This window comes from Triticum aestivum, chromosome 6A (genome assembly GCF_018294505.1).
Source record: "Triticum aestivum cultivar Chinese Spring chromosome 6A, IWGSC CS RefSeq v2.1, whole genome shotgun sequence".
Classification (NCBI taxonomy): domain Eukaryota; kingdom Viridiplantae; phylum Streptophyta; class Magnoliopsida; order Poales; family Poaceae; genus Triticum; species Triticum aestivum.
Window position 1 is genome coordinate 619,945,749 of NC_057809.1, and position 16,809 is coordinate 619,962,557.

At 48.9% G+C, this 16,809-nt stretch overlaps 2 protein-coding genes across 2 annotated transcripts; one reads left to right on the forward strand and one right to left on the reverse strand.

Annotated features, from left to right (window-relative positions):
• The first annotated feature begins 239 nt into the window (after nt 1–239).
• Nucleotides 240–6,833, forward strand: LOC123129195 (inactive leucine-rich repeat receptor-like serine/threonine-protein kinase At1g60630). The gene is made up of 2 exons (XM_044549435.1): nt 240–2,162; nt 5,955–6,833. The coding sequence occupies exons 1-2, from the start codon at nt 728–730 to the stop codon at nt 6,617–6,619; spliced, it is 2,100 nt and encodes a 699-aa protein (XP_044405370.1). The 5' UTR covers nt 240–727; the 3' UTR covers nt 6,620–6,833.
• Nucleotides 6,834–8,875: 2,042 nt separating this feature from the next.
• Nucleotides 8,876–11,219, reverse strand: LOC123129196 (uncharacterized; the record flags this gene model as incomplete). Its single annotated transcript, XM_044549437.1, is given in 2 exon segments — nt 8,876–10,374; nt 11,199–11,219. A coding segment is annotated over 1 exon segment (1,146 nt). The 3' UTR covers nt 8,876–9,206.
• Nucleotides 11,220–16,809: the final 5,590 nt, after the last annotated feature.

Here is a 16,809-nt window from a genome sequence, read left to right on the forward strand (position 1 = left end):
CGTGGAAGGAATGGATGAAGAGTTTGCGGCTGCAGGAAAGAGGATCCCGGTCAACTTCCCTGCCACTGCCATGGCTGGCACGCGAGCACGAGGCAGCATCCATGGATACAGATTCCTCCCTGCAGCTCCGCACTGCAGCAAAGAAGAAAGAAAGGAAGGAAGGGGATCATTACAGTCAGTAATTATACTAACAACTGTTAGTAGTAAAATGGGCGTGGGTCAGGCTTTCCACAGCCCCGAGGAGAGGCGAGGAGAGGAGAGGAGCTCAGACCAGCCACTCCATTGACCCACTTACTGTTACTACTACTGACTGACAATTGATAGTGGTGGGTGGGTGGGCATAATCACTGTGCTGTGCTCCACTTCAGCAGGTCGCAAGGTTAATCATCCATCTCCGTCAGAGTCAGAGAGCATGTGGTGAGTCCAGTGTTAATTAGTGAGCAGAGCAGTCTTTCTTCTTCCTCCTCTCCGGCAAGCCGGCCGCCCGCCAGGTCCACACTCACCCACGCTGCCGCATTTAGTTAAGCAGCAGCAGCTCATGCTCCGTCCCTCTCCCCCTTTTCTTTTCCTTTCCGGAGAGATCCAAGCCAAGGCAGCAGCTCTTGGCTCTTGGTTCTTTTACAGCTAGCTCATTGCTCCCTCAGCTCATTAATGCCGCCCACCCGCCATTGCTGACCCCCCTCCCCTTCCTGCCACTGCCTTCCTTCACTCCACACTCCACCGCACCATGAAGCCCCCCGGAGCCCTCTTGCCGCGCCACCACCTCCTGCCCCTCCTCCTCCTCCTCCTGCTCTACCACCTCGCCGCCGCCAGCGGCACCGACGCCGACGCGCTGCTCGCCCTAAAATCCTCCCTCGACGCCTCCAACCGCCTCCCATGGCACGCCTCCACGGCCACCACCCTCTGCACCGCCTGGCCCGGCGTGCGCCAGTGCGACCCCGCCGGCCGCGTCACCAAGCTGGTCCTCGAGAACCTCAACCTCACCGGCCCCCTCACCGCCGCCCTCCTCTCCCCGCTCGCCGAGCTGCGCGTGCTCAGCCTCAAGGCCAACGCGCTCTCCGGCCCCGTCCCCGACGGCCTCGCCGCGGCCCTCCCCAACCTCAAGCTGCTCTACCTCGCGTCCAACGCGCTCTCCGGCCCGCTCCCCGCCAGCCTCGCGCTGCTCCACCGCGCCACCGTCCTCGTGCTCTCCGACAACCGCCTCTCCGGCCGGATCCCGCGGGAGCTCGCCCGCGTGCCGAGGCTCACCGCGCTGCTGCTCGACGGGAACCTGCTGTCGGGGCCGGTGCCCGCGCTGCCGCAGAGCACGCTCCGGGCCCTCGACGTCTCCGGCAACCGGCTGTCCGGGCAGATCCCGGGCGTGCTCGCGAGGCGGTTCAACGCGTCGGCGTTCGCGGGCAATGCCGGGCTCTGCGGGGCGCCGCTCGCCGTGCCCTGCGTCGTGGCGGCGGCTCCCGGGCCCATGTCGCTCTCCCCCGCCACCGCGGCCTTCGCGCCGCTCCCTCCCCCCGGCGGGTCCGGCGGCAGCAGCGGCCGGCGCCGGAAGGCAGCCATTATCGCCGGGTCGACGGTGGCGGGGGCGGTGGTGCTTGCCCTGCTGGTCGCCGCGGCGGTGACGGCGTCTCGACGCGGGCGCGGGCGCAACAAGCGCGTGGCCGGGGACGTGGACAAGGGCGGCCATGGCACGCCGGAGGAGCAGGCCGAGGAGGACGCGCAGCAGCAGCACCAGCAGCGCTCGGCGAACGCAGCAGCGCTGCCGCCGGCGACGAACGCGGCGGCGGCGGCGGGCGGGCGCGAGTTCTCGTGGGAGCGGGAGGGGATCGGGAAGCTGGTGTTCTGCGGGGGCGCGGCGGAGGCGTACAGCCTGGAGGAGCTGCTGCGGGCGTCGGCGGAGACGCTGGGGCGCGGGGAGGCCGGGAGCACGTACAAGGCGGTGATGGAGACGGGGTTCATCGTGACGGTGAAGCGGATGCGGTGCGGCGACGCGGGGGGCGCGGGCGGGGTGGGCGGCGGGGCTCTGGAGTTCGGGCGGCGGGCGGAGGAGCTGGGGCGGGTGCGGCACCCCAACGTGGTGGCGCTGCGGGCATACTTCCAGGCCAAGGAGGAGCGGCTGCTGGTGTACGACTACTACCCCAACGGCAGCCTCTTCTCCCTCGTCCACGGTCAGTTGAGTCACTACTAGCACATCGCCATTGCCGTCTTCTTGCTCGTCTTCCATTCTCGCCATTGCCATGCTCTGTTTTCTGTGAAAGAAAGAAACTCTTTTTTCAGCTCAATTCCTTGCTCGTTGCCATGCATCTATCCATGATCAGAATAAACAAATTATGAACCGCATGAGTAAGTCATTATCAGGACCAACACTATGTACTAGCTAGCATTGATTCATGCGAAGTTATGAACACTGAAGCGCGCACACATCCTGCCCGTGCCCATGAACCAACCAACCAACCAACAAAACGGGACAAATTTTGTTGGTGTCACTCACGGTCACGGCATTGCGGCATTGAGGGAGCAAATCACGGGGGAAAGCATGGGGCAGTTACACATCCAACAATATCTCTGTGTGTGTGTGTGTGTTTCTTGTTGGGTAGCTGAAGAGCATGCAACATGGATCTGGCGTGCACTGCTAGTAAAAAAGGTCCGGCTCTTACAATTTATTCATAAAAATGAATAAACAAGAATTGCGGGACATGTGTACTAGTATTCTTCTCTAGGAGTGGTGCCAAGCCATGTGACATGGATTCATTTCATGGAGTAGCCAGCTGCTTCACTGTTAACTCACTCATGCTGCAAGTCCCACATGACATGAAGTCAAGGAGTACCACCACCACTATAGGAGGAGCAACAGTGTTTCACGAGACGGTGATGAATGGTTGGTAGACGTAGATTCCACATCACACAAGCCTCATGTTGACGCCAGATCCTCACTAGATACCACTAGAGAAGAAGCTCTGTCAGAAGGAAAGGCTTTGGTTAATCTCGTTAAATTGCATTGTGCCCTAGTGCATTTTGCTCTGAAACTCCATAACTGCTATCTGGGTAAGATGGGGAAAGAAGAAGAAAATGAGGTGCTCCTGCTAGCTAAGTTATGCAGGCATACCATAGTACAGCACCTCTGTTTCCAAATAGGAACAATGATGCTCGACGCGCTAGTATGTATTCCTTTTATTTATTCATATACAAGCTGCTCTGCCGATTTGGTGTTGATAGTAGTAGCAACGATCAACTTCATCAGACGCGCTAAGGTGAGGGTCCAGGAATGACATCGAGGCGGCCTGTACAAATTAGGCACACACATTGATTAGTCAGGGCAGGCAGTCTAGCTACAAGAGGGCAGGCGATTGAGTAGCATCGTGTCCACCTCAACTGAATCCAATGCAATGCAGTAGTATCTACTCCCTCCGTTCCTAAATACATAAGTCTTTTTAGAAATTTTAATATGGACTATATACCGATGTATATAGACGTATTTTAAAGTGTAGATTCACTCATTTTGCTTCGTATGTAGTCCATATTGAAATCTCTAAAAGGACTTATAATTAGGAACGGTGAGAGTATTAGCGTGCGTCTGCAGCTGTCTAGCGTTGCACAATTTCTTGAGTGCATCCATCCACATCCAGGACATCCTGCAAGCAAGCAGGGACAAGAGCATACATACTAGGCTCATTTGTTCAGTGCTGTGCTCTCCCAAGAACTGCTCAACCATGTGTAACAGGCCAGCCATGTGGCCTGGAGCAAGACCCTAGGCCAGCCAGCGTCTCCTTTTTTTTCATTCATCCATGCATGCGAATAAGTACCACATGACATGAACACGCCCCCAGGAAGGAAGACGCGCCATAAGGTAAATCTAGCCAGCCAGCCACAAGATCACCGGACCTGGACGAGATCAATACATAGATAGATGAAGAAAAAACAAGTGCTCCGTACCGTACTGCAGTAGATCTCACTCAACAAACAAAGAAACTTCTTTTATTCAGAAATACTTGCAAGATAAAATACTAATAAGAAGCAGCTTCAGTGCACGAGAATGCGGAGAGGTTGCATCATGTAATAGAGACCCAACACATGCCCCATCCTGCTGCTCACATGTTGTTAGTAAGTGTTGTTAGTTGTTACTACCTCCTGCTGGGTAAATTCTTTCAGGCATTACTGTAGTAGTATCCGTTGTTTTTATTCACGCAAGCTGCTGGATTGGTAATAGTAGTAGCAGTGATCAGGTTCAGACAATGCATGCATGCATGAATGATGTTGACGCGGCCTGCCCAAATTAAGCACCCGGGTTGATTATTATGATTAGCTAAGGCAGGCAGTGGAGCCGAGCGAGAGGAGACCAGACGATGGATGAAGGATGAGCAACCCGTCCTGCTTTAGCTTTACCTTTAGCAGCGGCGTGTCCTGAAGGCAAGATTCAGACGGATTTACAGGCTGATTTCTTTACTGTTCTCGTGTTGTGTGTTGCCTGAATCCCGTTCCGTTCCATCGCGTTTTACTCCCTCCCTTCTTAAATACTTGTCTTTCTAGGCATTTCAACAAGTGACTACATACAGAGCAAAATGAGTGAATCTACACTCTAAAATATGTCTACATACATCCGTATGTACTAGTCATTTGAAATGTCTAGAAAGACAAATAAGTATTTAGGAACCAAGGGAGTAGTATGGATTGATATTCGTGATCCTGCTCCGCCACTTGAAATAACAGCTTCTCCACCTGGTGCCTGCCCTGCCCTGCCTGCCTGGTGTTTACTAGTGTTAGCTCTAGCTCTTAATGTAGTATTCCCTCTGTAATAGTGATCTAAACGCTTTTATATTTCTTTACGGAGGGAGTAGTAGAAGCCATTGTGGCTCGAACATGTGTACTGCTAGGAGGAGGAGGCAGCCATGTGGCCTCCTGTCCAGGATCAAGGCCATTACTAGCTGGTCATCTATCTATCTATCTAGCCACTCAATTCTTGCATTGATCCACGAAAACATGTCCCCGGCAAAAGCAAGTCAAGTGGTACTACTCCTACCTACTACTATGACCATCGGAGCTCCCAGCATGTAGTAAATCATTCTAACTGGCCCGTAGATTCCTTGTCCGAGATGATGCAAGATCCGTTGACAATAGTAATGAAACCTTGCGCCATCGTAAAACAAGAGAATGGCCGAGAGAGAGAGAGAGAGAGAGAGAGAATCCGGCCAGGGAGCACGTCCCCATGAAGACAGCCACAAGAACACCAGACGAGATGACAAAAAAGAAATCAAAAAAATATTTCTGTTCATTCATATAAAAGAAAGCTTCAGTGCACAAACATGATCATGCATGCATGTGAGTCACCAGGATTGTGTACGGACTTTTTGTTCTTGTCCTGGCAACCACACCTGCCTGTTGAAGAAACAAATTCTGCACACATATTACTAGTGATTTTCTTTCTCTCTTGCTTTCACATGCTAGCAGTAGCAGAAATGATCCGGCAGTGCAAGCTAGCAATGGCCAGAATCAAATAATGCATTGTCCTTTTCCACGCAGCTGTCCAAATCTTCTTCCCGAAATTGGCCAAGGCATACAGTCAAATGCCAACATGTCCTGAACCCAAGGCAGTAGATATAATTTGTTTCTTCAGTAATTGTTAATCACCACTATAGTAGTAATTGTTATAGGAGTACAGAATAGTCCTTTTTTATCTGCAAATAGTAATTGTTGCCTGCCAAATGCTTGATGACTGGCTGGCTGGCCTCACTCTACACACACAGCTAGCTCAGCTCAGCTGTGGGTTCTACCCAGTAAATGACTAAAAATGTTCATGCATGCTGACGACCATAGCATGAAACTTAATGAGTAGTAGACTCTTTTGCAAGCTACTCATGTATGTAGTACTTACCGAACTAAAACAAACAATGTGTCCATTCATGTTTTGCGATTTAAATGTGGTATAATGGTTGGAAATGCATGCATGCACGCGTGCAATGCAGGGTCTCGGCCGTCGAGCAAGGGCAAGCCGCTGCACTGGACCTCCTGCATGAAGATCGCCGAGGACATCGCCGCCGGCCTCCTCCACCTCCACTCCTCGGCCATCGTGCACGGCAACCTCAAGCCCTCCAACGTCCTCCTCGGCCCCGACTTCGAGTCCTGCCTCACCGACTACGGCCTCGTCCCCGCCCTCCACGCCGCCGGCGCCGACGCATCCTCCGCCTCCCTCCTCTACCGCGCTCCCGAGACCCGCTCCTCCTCCTCCTTCACGGCGCCGTCCGACGTCTACAGCTTCGGCGTGCTCCTGCTCGAGCTGCTCACGGGCCGGGCGCCGTTCCCGGACCTCCTGGACCAGCACGGTGGTGCCGACGAGGTGGCCGCCTGGGTGCGCGCCACGCGCGAGGAGGAGATGTCCACCGAGTCGGGCGGCGAGTCGGCCGCGTCCGGCGCCGCCGGCCCCGCCGAGGAGAAGCTGGGCGCGCTGGTTGGCGTGGCGGCGGCCTGCGTGGCCGCGGACCCCGGCGCGCGGCCGGCCACGGTCGAGGCGCTGCGGATGGTGCGCGAGGCGCGCGCCGAGGCCATGTCATCGTCCAACAGCAGCGATCGCTCGCCCGCGCGCTGGTCCGACGCCGTCATCATGGGCGCGCCGGGGCCGCCGACGGACTGACCAGTCCGGTCTGGTTACCATCTCCAGTGATCGAGGGAGCTGGATATATACATTGATTGATTTGGGATGAGATCCTCTCGATCTCCAGTTAAGCTAGCTAGTAGATAGGATTTCATTTGGTTGGTTTGATAAATTGTTGGATTTGTAGATCGCTGGCTCTGAATTGCACCATCGATCGTCATGTAGAAGTTAATTACTACAGTAGTTTGTGTCATCGGATTGAGCCATGGAAGTAGTTACAAAGATGCAAAATCCTCCTCTACGAACACGTCTACATGCCAACGCCTTTGACAAAACACTCGTTTTCCTTTTCTAAAACATGCGACAGTTGAGACGCTCATATACATACATACATTCATCTCTATGAACCAACACATGCATATCCTACTCGTATGAGCCTCTTCGAGAGACTACTGGGAAAAAAGCAACATGGTTTGTTATATTGGATATGCATGGGAAGATCTAGTCTCGCGAACGAGAACGAGGATGGCATGTGAGACACCGTTGCTCGGTGATGTTCGTTTCCGATGTCACGGCGGCGGGCCTGCTCGTCTACCGCCACGGAACTCTCACACGATGGATGGCACCCTATGAAAAGGGCACTAGAGGAGCGGTGGCGCGAGGCAGGAGGTGCATCTCCAGTGGCTTTCTGCGGTGCACATCAAGTATTTGATGAAATGCTAGAGAGAGGGGGTATTTGATGAAATGCCTTAGAGAGGAAGGAGAAGGAATAAAAAGTCATGGCGGTTTTTTACATACGTGGTACTATTTTTCCGTCAACTCAGCCTGACGAACGAGCCCAACCAATTAGTAATATCAACAAAGTCATTATTATGGACCGTAGTGTTTTTTGTCACTGTCAAGTTTTCGTGGCCGTGATTTTTACAACAAATTGTGAAGTGGTGGTTTTTCACTAATGATGTTGCAAATTGTGATGATTATGTGCATCTTACTCTTCACATCGGCACTGAACTGCACACACGAAGAAATAAAAGCCTTCATGCGCGTGCTTCACCTATGCAAGTGCAAATAAAAGCTTGTGTACGTGGAATAGCGGTAGCAGACGGGGCATGTGACATGGATTCATGGCGCAACCACCTTATGAGTAATAATTCATGCTGCAAGTCCCTCCCACATGAAGAGGAGTGGTAGGACAACAGGAGCAGTAACAATTCATCGTGCAACAATAGTGATTGTAGATTCCACAGCACAGAAAGTTGACGTGGAAGCATGCGGGGCCTGTGAAATGGAAGGAGAGGAAAAACAAGCTACGTGGCAGATTGGTATGCCTGAGCCTCCTCGTGCCCCTGCTCACCAATCCAAAAACAGTACTCCCTTCATTCTACAATATAGTGCTTTCTCTATCCTCGTGTTTCAGCTTTGACCGTATATTTAACTATTAAGACCGATTGCGGCGGGAGCAAAAATTATATGAGACCAGATCTCACGGTTAGCAGATGAGACCCGTCCTGATGGATGACACGTGGCATTCATAGATCACAAAGCATCTAATCGCTCTCCCCCTGATTTTAAGTGAAGGGTGGGGATGCTTTATGATTTGTGAATGCCACATGTCATCCATCAGGATGGGTCTCGCGTGAGACCTGATCTCATAGAATTCTTTTCCGCCTAGACCTAACCAATCCCATAAAACCAGACGTTCTGTCCACTCGCGCGAGAAAGAAACAAACCAGCTACCAAGCACATACACCGCAGGAATGAGAAACCAGAAAAAACTCTGGACAAAAAGGAAAGCGAGGCATCGAGGCAATTCCAACAATAACAGTTTACGTATTTTCCTTTTGGCATGGCAAATAGCTAGCTAGATGCAATGAAAATTGAGACAGATTCTGACACCTTCGGTTGTTAGCATATATACACTACTTCTCAGATTTTCACTGCATCAGATCATTCTAGCCAGTTGCATAATTCACTAGGATGAGGAACATAACTAAACTGCAGTGGCCAGTCCTCTAGCTAAACTGAAAATCTATATCATAACTGAACTGCAGAATTTCACTGCATCAGATCATCAGGGAATTTTTATCTTCACTGAGATGAGGCGCAGAACTATACTGCTGCGGGCAGTCCTGGTCACTATCAAATGGGGACCTATATTTTCAAACTAAGGTTTACACCAACTAATCCATCTGGTGTATCATCCTTCCACTGCCATTTAGCAAACCATGACAAGCTTATACACATAAAGCTCAAGTACAAGCAGAAATGTTAGGTTTTCCTCGCTGAAACAGGGGAGACGCTGAACATATGCTACTTTCATCACAGAAAAAAAAAGCATAAGTGGTCAAGTACACCTAGTAAAATATTAAACAGGGAGCACAGGTTGGTAAAAACCGGATAACTGAGTTATTCTGGTAAAGCTAGTGCCAACACCACAAAAGTTAAAACTTATCAAGTTCAACAAACAAAATAAAGGGGCGGAGGGAGCACTCCTCCGTACCACCGAGTAACATATTCTACCCATGCAGCAACAACCAATCTCTACTACCTGGATCTCAAAGGCAAATTTCAGATGAAGCCAGTGCTGCGGCAAGCTGTACTTGGTTGGCTGGCAGGCACAGATCATTCATTGGCCATCCGAGTAGAACATGCTTGGGTACAGCCAGAGCGGCCGAACTGATGACTGCACTGGGGTGCTTCCAAAGCCTGCAGGTTCAACGCGTGCTGGTCTATCCTGCATGCGATCTGGCCTGCCACACAGCCTATAGATAAACCAAGGTCGAGCTGTACGAGCAAAGTACACGATGTCGCTCCTTCCTCCCCATAGCTCCGGGCTCATGCAAGAAACTGCCGTGCTCTTCGCTTCCGCCCCTACAAAGAGTGCCCGCTCGCCCAGCTTCTCCACGGTCACCCGTGTCGCGGGCTCGGTTGACATGTCGAGGCGCTGGAACTCGCCCAAACTGAGAATGAGAAGCATATCACCACAAACCACCAGCCTTCCTTCCACCGGCCTTCCTCCCACAGGCTTGGTTTTTATCTCCTGCAGGCCGTGCTGAGGGGCCAGCTGCAGAGCGTAGGATCTGCCATAGCTATTCGAGACAATGAACTGACCATCGAACTCCACAAAATGGTCTATTACAAACTGACAAGGAAGCTGGAGTTCGGACCAAGAGTCGTTTCCAACAGGCAAATCAAACAGGGAGGACTCGGTACTGACAAGGAGATGCGAGTTGGGTGATGCAAGTGGGGCTGTTAGAATGCCAGTCAAGTGAAGTTTTGAACATTTAGCATGGGATGGGAGACATGGAGTTGAGACATCGTCACCGGTGAACGCATCGATGATGCGACAGTATCCCTTGCAGTAGTAGATGAGCTTACCATAGGAGGATCCAATAAATGTCATCTTCTCCACGATATCTTGAGGGATCCAACAGCGAAGTGCGGTGTTTCGGTTGGCTGGATCAACAACCTTACATGGGTATAGCTCATGAGAACCACTGGTCCAAGGAAGAAGAGGACCTTGTGCACGAATATGGGTCTGGATGAGGAGAGGTGGTAATTTTGTGAGGAACGTGGATTTTGATGGGTACGAGGAGAAGGCAGAACGCCATGAGGGGCATGTGGTGGCGAAGCCAAGAAGGTCTCGGAAGGAGCCCAGCCGATCAACGATGGAGTGAAGCAAGCCATCTGGGAGGTCAGCCCAACCTTGGGGTCCGAAAAAGGTAGGGCGTCCGGGGAGAGAGGCAGCAGGCAGTTTGCTGGGCCTCTGCATGATGTGCTGCTGATGGCAAACTCTGCAAGCAATAAAAGAAATTGTAAGCTACTAGTAAGCAGATTAAGAAATACAAGGCGGATAGCATGTTAATCGGAACCATGGGTACATTGTGCAGGTGAAACATATATGCCTGTGTATCAAAGAAACTTGCTATGTACTACCAGGAATAAGAAGCATGGATAAATAAACACGTGATACTTCTTCAGATAAATAAACAACCAAAGGAACATGCCATAGACTAAAAACAAGAGTTTAATCGGATTACATTTCGGTGGGTCGTCATGTAGTGTTCAGGTTCAGAATAAGGTAATACTAATAGCAAGAGAAACTTGGTTATGGAAATGTGTCCTCCGTTTTATTTTATCTAATTTGAGAAGCACATCAGAACATTTCGATGCTAGTGTCTGTCTTTCTGCTAGCAGTATACATCTGTACATCTACAAGTGCTGTTCTAGCCCTCTAACCGATGATACGGCTGCATTAAAATGTTGTTGAGAAGTTTCTCAAAGTGTGCAATTTTCTTTCTTTCTTTCTTCCATTCCATTCCATTGCAGGGGAGGGGGCGCTCGAATTAGCTCAAAACAGACCAAAACTGAATCCAGGTCAGGTCAGAGTATCCCAAATCGCAGCGCTAGCTGAGTCGAAACCTCGATTAGTCCACTCAATCTACTCTAGATCTAGCCCTGTGTTAGGTAAGCACAGCGCATCTTACGCCAGAATCTGCTAAAACATCCAACCAAGAAGCGATTCATCCATCCAATCCAAAGAAAAAAGGAAACAAAGATATGTTGAACCAGCTAGGGTTTCGGCGCAGGGGCGGGGGGGAGAGCGAGCGAGCCTCACGGGTGGTGCGGGGTGGGGAAGGAGACGGCGACGCCGATGCGGTCGCCGGCTGTCTTCTTCTCCAGCGGTGTCGCCGCCGACTCGCCGGGAACGGAGAGGATCTGCCCTCTCTGGCTGGGCTATTCCTCTTCTTCTTGGGAGGGTGCGGAGGTGTCAACACTACTCAAGCAGAAGCACACTGACGTGACTGACGGAGCAGAGTGCACTCTGGTCTCCGGGATTCAGATAACCAACGGCTCCGATTCGATTCGTCCCAGCGCCAACTTGATAGATCAACGGTGGACAAACATCTAAATGTTTACCGTCTTACCGTCCAACTTTATTATTGTACTGTACTACCTTGATTGATTACAGTTTTTTTTTTTTTGCGGAAATTGATTGATTACAGTTAACTAGCCCAGCCACATGGAATGTGTGATAAGCAATGGTGATTTAGATCGTGAGAGCATCTACCACCGAATGCCTGATAAGCCTCCAAATGTTTGAGCGGGAGTCTCCCTCAACGACTGCTCGCGAAAGCATGATACAATCGAATCCCTCAAACCTGATCTATACGTCCAGGTTGACCGGCACCCTATAGCCAGCTCATGTCTAGGTGGATGTGGGCAATCCGGATGCGTCTGTCACGATTGACCGGTTCACCTCGTCCCTACATATACCTCATCCCGGACAAACCCTACATAGTCGGTCAAACACTATTGAAGAGTCCATACTCCACCGCCATCTCCTTCCCTTCCCTCCCTTCTCGTATCATCCCCACCTCTCCTTGTCCCTCTCTGTCATGTCGAGCTCCGCAGCGCTGCCGATGGCGGATCCAACGGCGAAGCAGACCCCATCAATTGGACGTCCTATACGTCGCATTAGCGCGGTTGCCCGTGGACAAGGGTGGGAGCTCCACTACAAAAAATATGTCAACTAGTGACCTTCTGTCAGTGACCCTGAAAGAAATGGTCATAGATCTATGACCATTTCAGACCAATTGGTCAAAAGCTGTTCGGGGGCTCCAAACCCTAAACCATTGCGACCATTTTGGTCAGAAAGGTCGTAATTTCCTTACATGAAATGGTCATAAAGCAAACAGCGCTAGTCCGCTGCCTTATTTCTAGTTGTTAACGACCAATATAGATGGTCATAGCCTTATAAATTGTGGTGGACTGCTATGACTAGGCGCCACCTCATCAGTTTTGCCTATGTGTCATGTCCATGTGGTAGTTTTTGCCCTAGGTTGTGAAGCAACATATATTTCTGTCATTCCCAAAATTCCCAAAAAAATCTCATATATTCTTTGGGTCATATCTTCGTCAAATATGTAAGAACCTTCCTTGCCTAGTTCAAAAATAATTCAAAAATATTCATTTTCCTATTCTGTTCAGAACAACAGTTTGTGAAGGAAGTACCACTTTGGCATGTCAAAATAGTATCCATTTTCTACAATGCTTTCCTATGCCCAAATAACCATCCTCCACCAAATGCCAGCTCAATCCATTCATTATTTTGAGCCGAGCTTCAACATTTGTATTTATGTCCAGTGTGGTAGTTTGCAAAGCAAGTACCACCTAGGCTCCTCCTTTTGAACTGAAAATTTGTGAAGACGGTCTTCTTAGTAACTGATCATCCTCAGCCAAAACTCACGCCCATTGGCCATGTACATTTCCCGTACCGCTAATCAAACACTTGGCTGCTAATTCATGTTTGAGCATCGATCGGTCTCTTCGTGAGAATCTTATGTTTTAATTTTCTCCCTAGCACCTACCTGGGGAGTGCCCAACCCACTAGACATTCCTAGGCCGCCCAGAACACATGGCAACGCCACAGTCACGCGGTGATCACGCGGCGACATGCGAGTTTACGCACTCTAGAGTTGGAGGCCTCGACCACTGTCCAAACCTCGATGTATCGCCACCAAACCATGTATTTATGATTAAATAGGTACTTATGTAACTAGAAATTATTTTTTGAAAAAATAAATAGCAAACTATGAGACCGTTGCAGTTCAAATTTGACCCACTTCCTACTGAATCGGCGAGAATTTGTCTTTTTCATCAGAGGTGGATCAAAACTTTTGACACCCAACCATTTTATCAATTGTGCATTAAATATGGCCTAGTATTTTAGAAAATTTATTTGGTCCAATTTTGCAGCAATTATTTGGGAGGTCCTTCACAAAAAAACCTTATTTCAGGCATTCAGAAAATGGAAAATGAATTTTCCGTGCACAGAAAATGAAAACTTCCTTAGGCAACATTGTTTTCCATTCTAAGATGCACCCTGTGCATAATATGAGATCATTTGAACAAACTATGCCATGAATGTAGCCATAAGATTGATCATTTGGCTTGAAAGCCATGAATCTTCACGCATGACAGCTCATTTTTTAGAACACTTTTTAAAATAATTGCCGTATTACAAGTTTGTCATTTTTCCTGAGAACTTGGCCACATATAATGACACAATGTGAAGGTTTCCAATTTTTTGATTTTTTTTTGAAATTTTTATGCCCGCTTCATAATGCGGTCAAAACGGCGGGAATGACCGTTCCAAGCTAGTTGTTGAATCTTGGAATTTTTTTGGTGTTTCTCTGATAAAATAGATACTTTTTTACCTAAAAATAATTTTTAGGAAAAATAAAAAGCAAACTATGTGGCAGTTGCAGTTCAAATTTGACCCGCTTCTTGCTGAATTAGCGGAAATTTGTCTTTTTCACGAGAGGTGGATCGAATCTTTTGACACCCAATCATTTGGTCAATTGTGCATTAAATATGGTCTAGTATTTAAAAAAATGATTTGGTCCAATTTTGCAACAATTATTTGGGAGGTCCTTTACAAAAAACCCTCCTTTTGAGCACTCAAAAAATGGAAAATGGCTCTTTTGTGCAATGAAAGTGAAAACTCCCTTAGTCAACACTGTTTGGAATTCCAAGATGCACCCTTGTGCACAATATGAGGTCATTTGAACAAACTGTGCCATGAATGTGGCCATAAGATTGATCATTTGACTTGAAAGCCATGAATCTTCACGCATAACAGCTCATTTCTGAGAACACTTTTTAAATAAATTTCCGTATTACAAGTTTATTGTTTTTCCTGGAAACTTGGTTACATATAATGACACAATGCAAAGGTTTTCCAATTTTTTGATTTTTTTTTAATTTTTTATGCCCGTTTCAAAATGCGGTCAAAATGGCGGGAATGACCGTTCCTAGCTAGTTGTTGAATCTTGGAATTTTTTTGTTGTTTCTCTGATAAAATAGATACTTTTGTACCTAAAAATGACTTTTAGAAAAAAATAAAAAGAAAACTATGTTGCAGCTGCAGTTCAAATTTGACCCGCTTCCTGCTGAATCGGCGGAAATTTGTCTTTTTCACCAGAGGTGGATCGAATCTTTTGACACCCAACCATTTGGTCAACTGTGCATTAAATATGGCCTAGTATTTTATAAAAATGATTTGGTCGAATTTTGCAACAATTATTTGGGAGGTCCTTCATAAAAAACCTCCTTTTGGGCACTTGAAAAATGGAAAATGGCTCTTTTGTGCAATGAAAGTGAAAACTCCCTTAGGCAACATTGTTTGGAATTTCAAGATGCACCCTTGTGCACAATATGAGGTCATTTGAACAAACTATGCATGAATGTGGCCATAAGATTGATCATTTGGCTTGAAAGCCATGAATCTTCACGCATGACAGCTCATTTCTGAGAACATTTTTTAAATAAATGTCCGTATTACAAGTTTATTATTTTTTCTGGAAACTTGGTCACATATAATGACACAATGCAAAGGTTTTCCAATTTTTTGATTTTTTTGAATTTTTTATGCCCGTTTCAAAATGCGGTCAAAACGGCGGGCTTGACCATTTGTATCTATGTGTGGAATCTTGCAAAACTATTGGCGCATCTTTGATGAAATATATACTTGTGTATCTTAAAATGATTTATGTAAAAAATAACGAGCAAGATATGAAGTAGGTGTAGTTCAAATTTGACCCAGTCCCAGCTGATTAAGAAGGAACCCATTTAAATGGGCAAAATAGGTAGAAAGATTGGAAATGCATTAAAGTTGGTGATCATTCATAAAATGTGGTATAATTTGAGTGAAAATTTTAGTGGTGCCATTTTGCAAAATAATACGGGCAGTTGCTTCACATTTTATTATGTTTTAGCACTTAGAAACTATTTTAAATTACAAAAATATCGAACCAATCAGGATCTCTCACGCGGATCGCCCCTCTATGACATCTGAGCCGTCCACGGCGGATGGATCCAACGTCCACCCTCTCACCCACCCACACCCACCCACACCCACCCACTCTCCCTGCACACCACTCGTCCCCCGCACGACTTCCCCTCCTCTCTCTCCCAGATCCATACACCGCCGCCGCCATCCTCTTCCCTTCCCGCAGATCCAAAACCACGGCGACGGTCGTGCGGATCGGAAAGCCATGGCAGCGGACCTCATGGATCCATCTCCCTCACCCCCTCAGCCCCCACGCACCCACGCCCGCCACCCCCAACCCTCTCCCTCCCTCTGTGATCTCGATCGGCCCTGCTCTCCACCGCCCGCCTCGACTTCGCCGGAGATAGAGGTGTCGCCGCCCAGCAACCACGGCTGTCTTGCTCGCCGACAAGCACGGCGCTCCATCAATCTGGCCGGACCCGACGCGCGCGTGGCCTGTCTAGGGTCTCCGGCCACCAGGACGGGACAGCGCCATCGGCTCCCTCGGCTGCGACCGCGACCGGCGACTGGCAGCGGGCGTCTCTCCCAGGTAATAGATGAGATCCATCTCCATCCCGCCTTTATCCTTGGTTCGTTCTTGCTTGTCGCGTCAGATCTGTTCGTGATATGCACTAGATAGTGATGCCGAGGTCAATAGTTGGTTAGTGCTCAATGGATCTCATCCGTAGGTTAGGAGTTGGAGGCTATTTCTTGATGGTGCCTCCAGTGCAGCAACGGTTGACACCCTCCTCGTCTTTGCGTAGTTGCAGTCCCCTGAAGCCAACGCATAAATACATGCAAGGTATTTTTGTTTCTTGCGCACGTGAGTTAGTTTCAATTGAACTGTAGAGCGGGGCTTACAGACGTAGTTGGGGGGTGTCAAGTGCCTACAAGTGTAGCTGAACTTTGTGTAGTCGGAACAGGTTGCATTTTGCATCCGCCCCTTCACTGCCACTGCCGTTGAGTCGCTCAGATGCCGAGGTCAGATCTGTTCATGTGGAATTTTGTGTACGTATACGCCAGTCTAGTCACCGTCTCCCGCCGTGCACTCCGAGGCAAATTATGCGATCCATGCTCGCCCGTCGGTGATTCAATTTTTTCCGTCGACCTCGTTGTCAGTCGTTGGGGTACTTGGCCATCATACAACAGTACCGATCGAGTACGGACGTGGTACTGGTAGCGACATTGTACCCACAATCAATGCACGCTTTCCATCCTGTTTGGTCGTCGGTCGTTCCATCGGCGACTTGATTTACTTCTTCTGTACTACTCCTGTTATACTAGATAGGAAGCTATTCACTTATTTATTTTTACAGGAAGCTAACTTGTTCATGCGAATAGATAGGCATTGGCATCATACATGGCTTGACTTCGTTCCTTATCGAATGAACCAAAC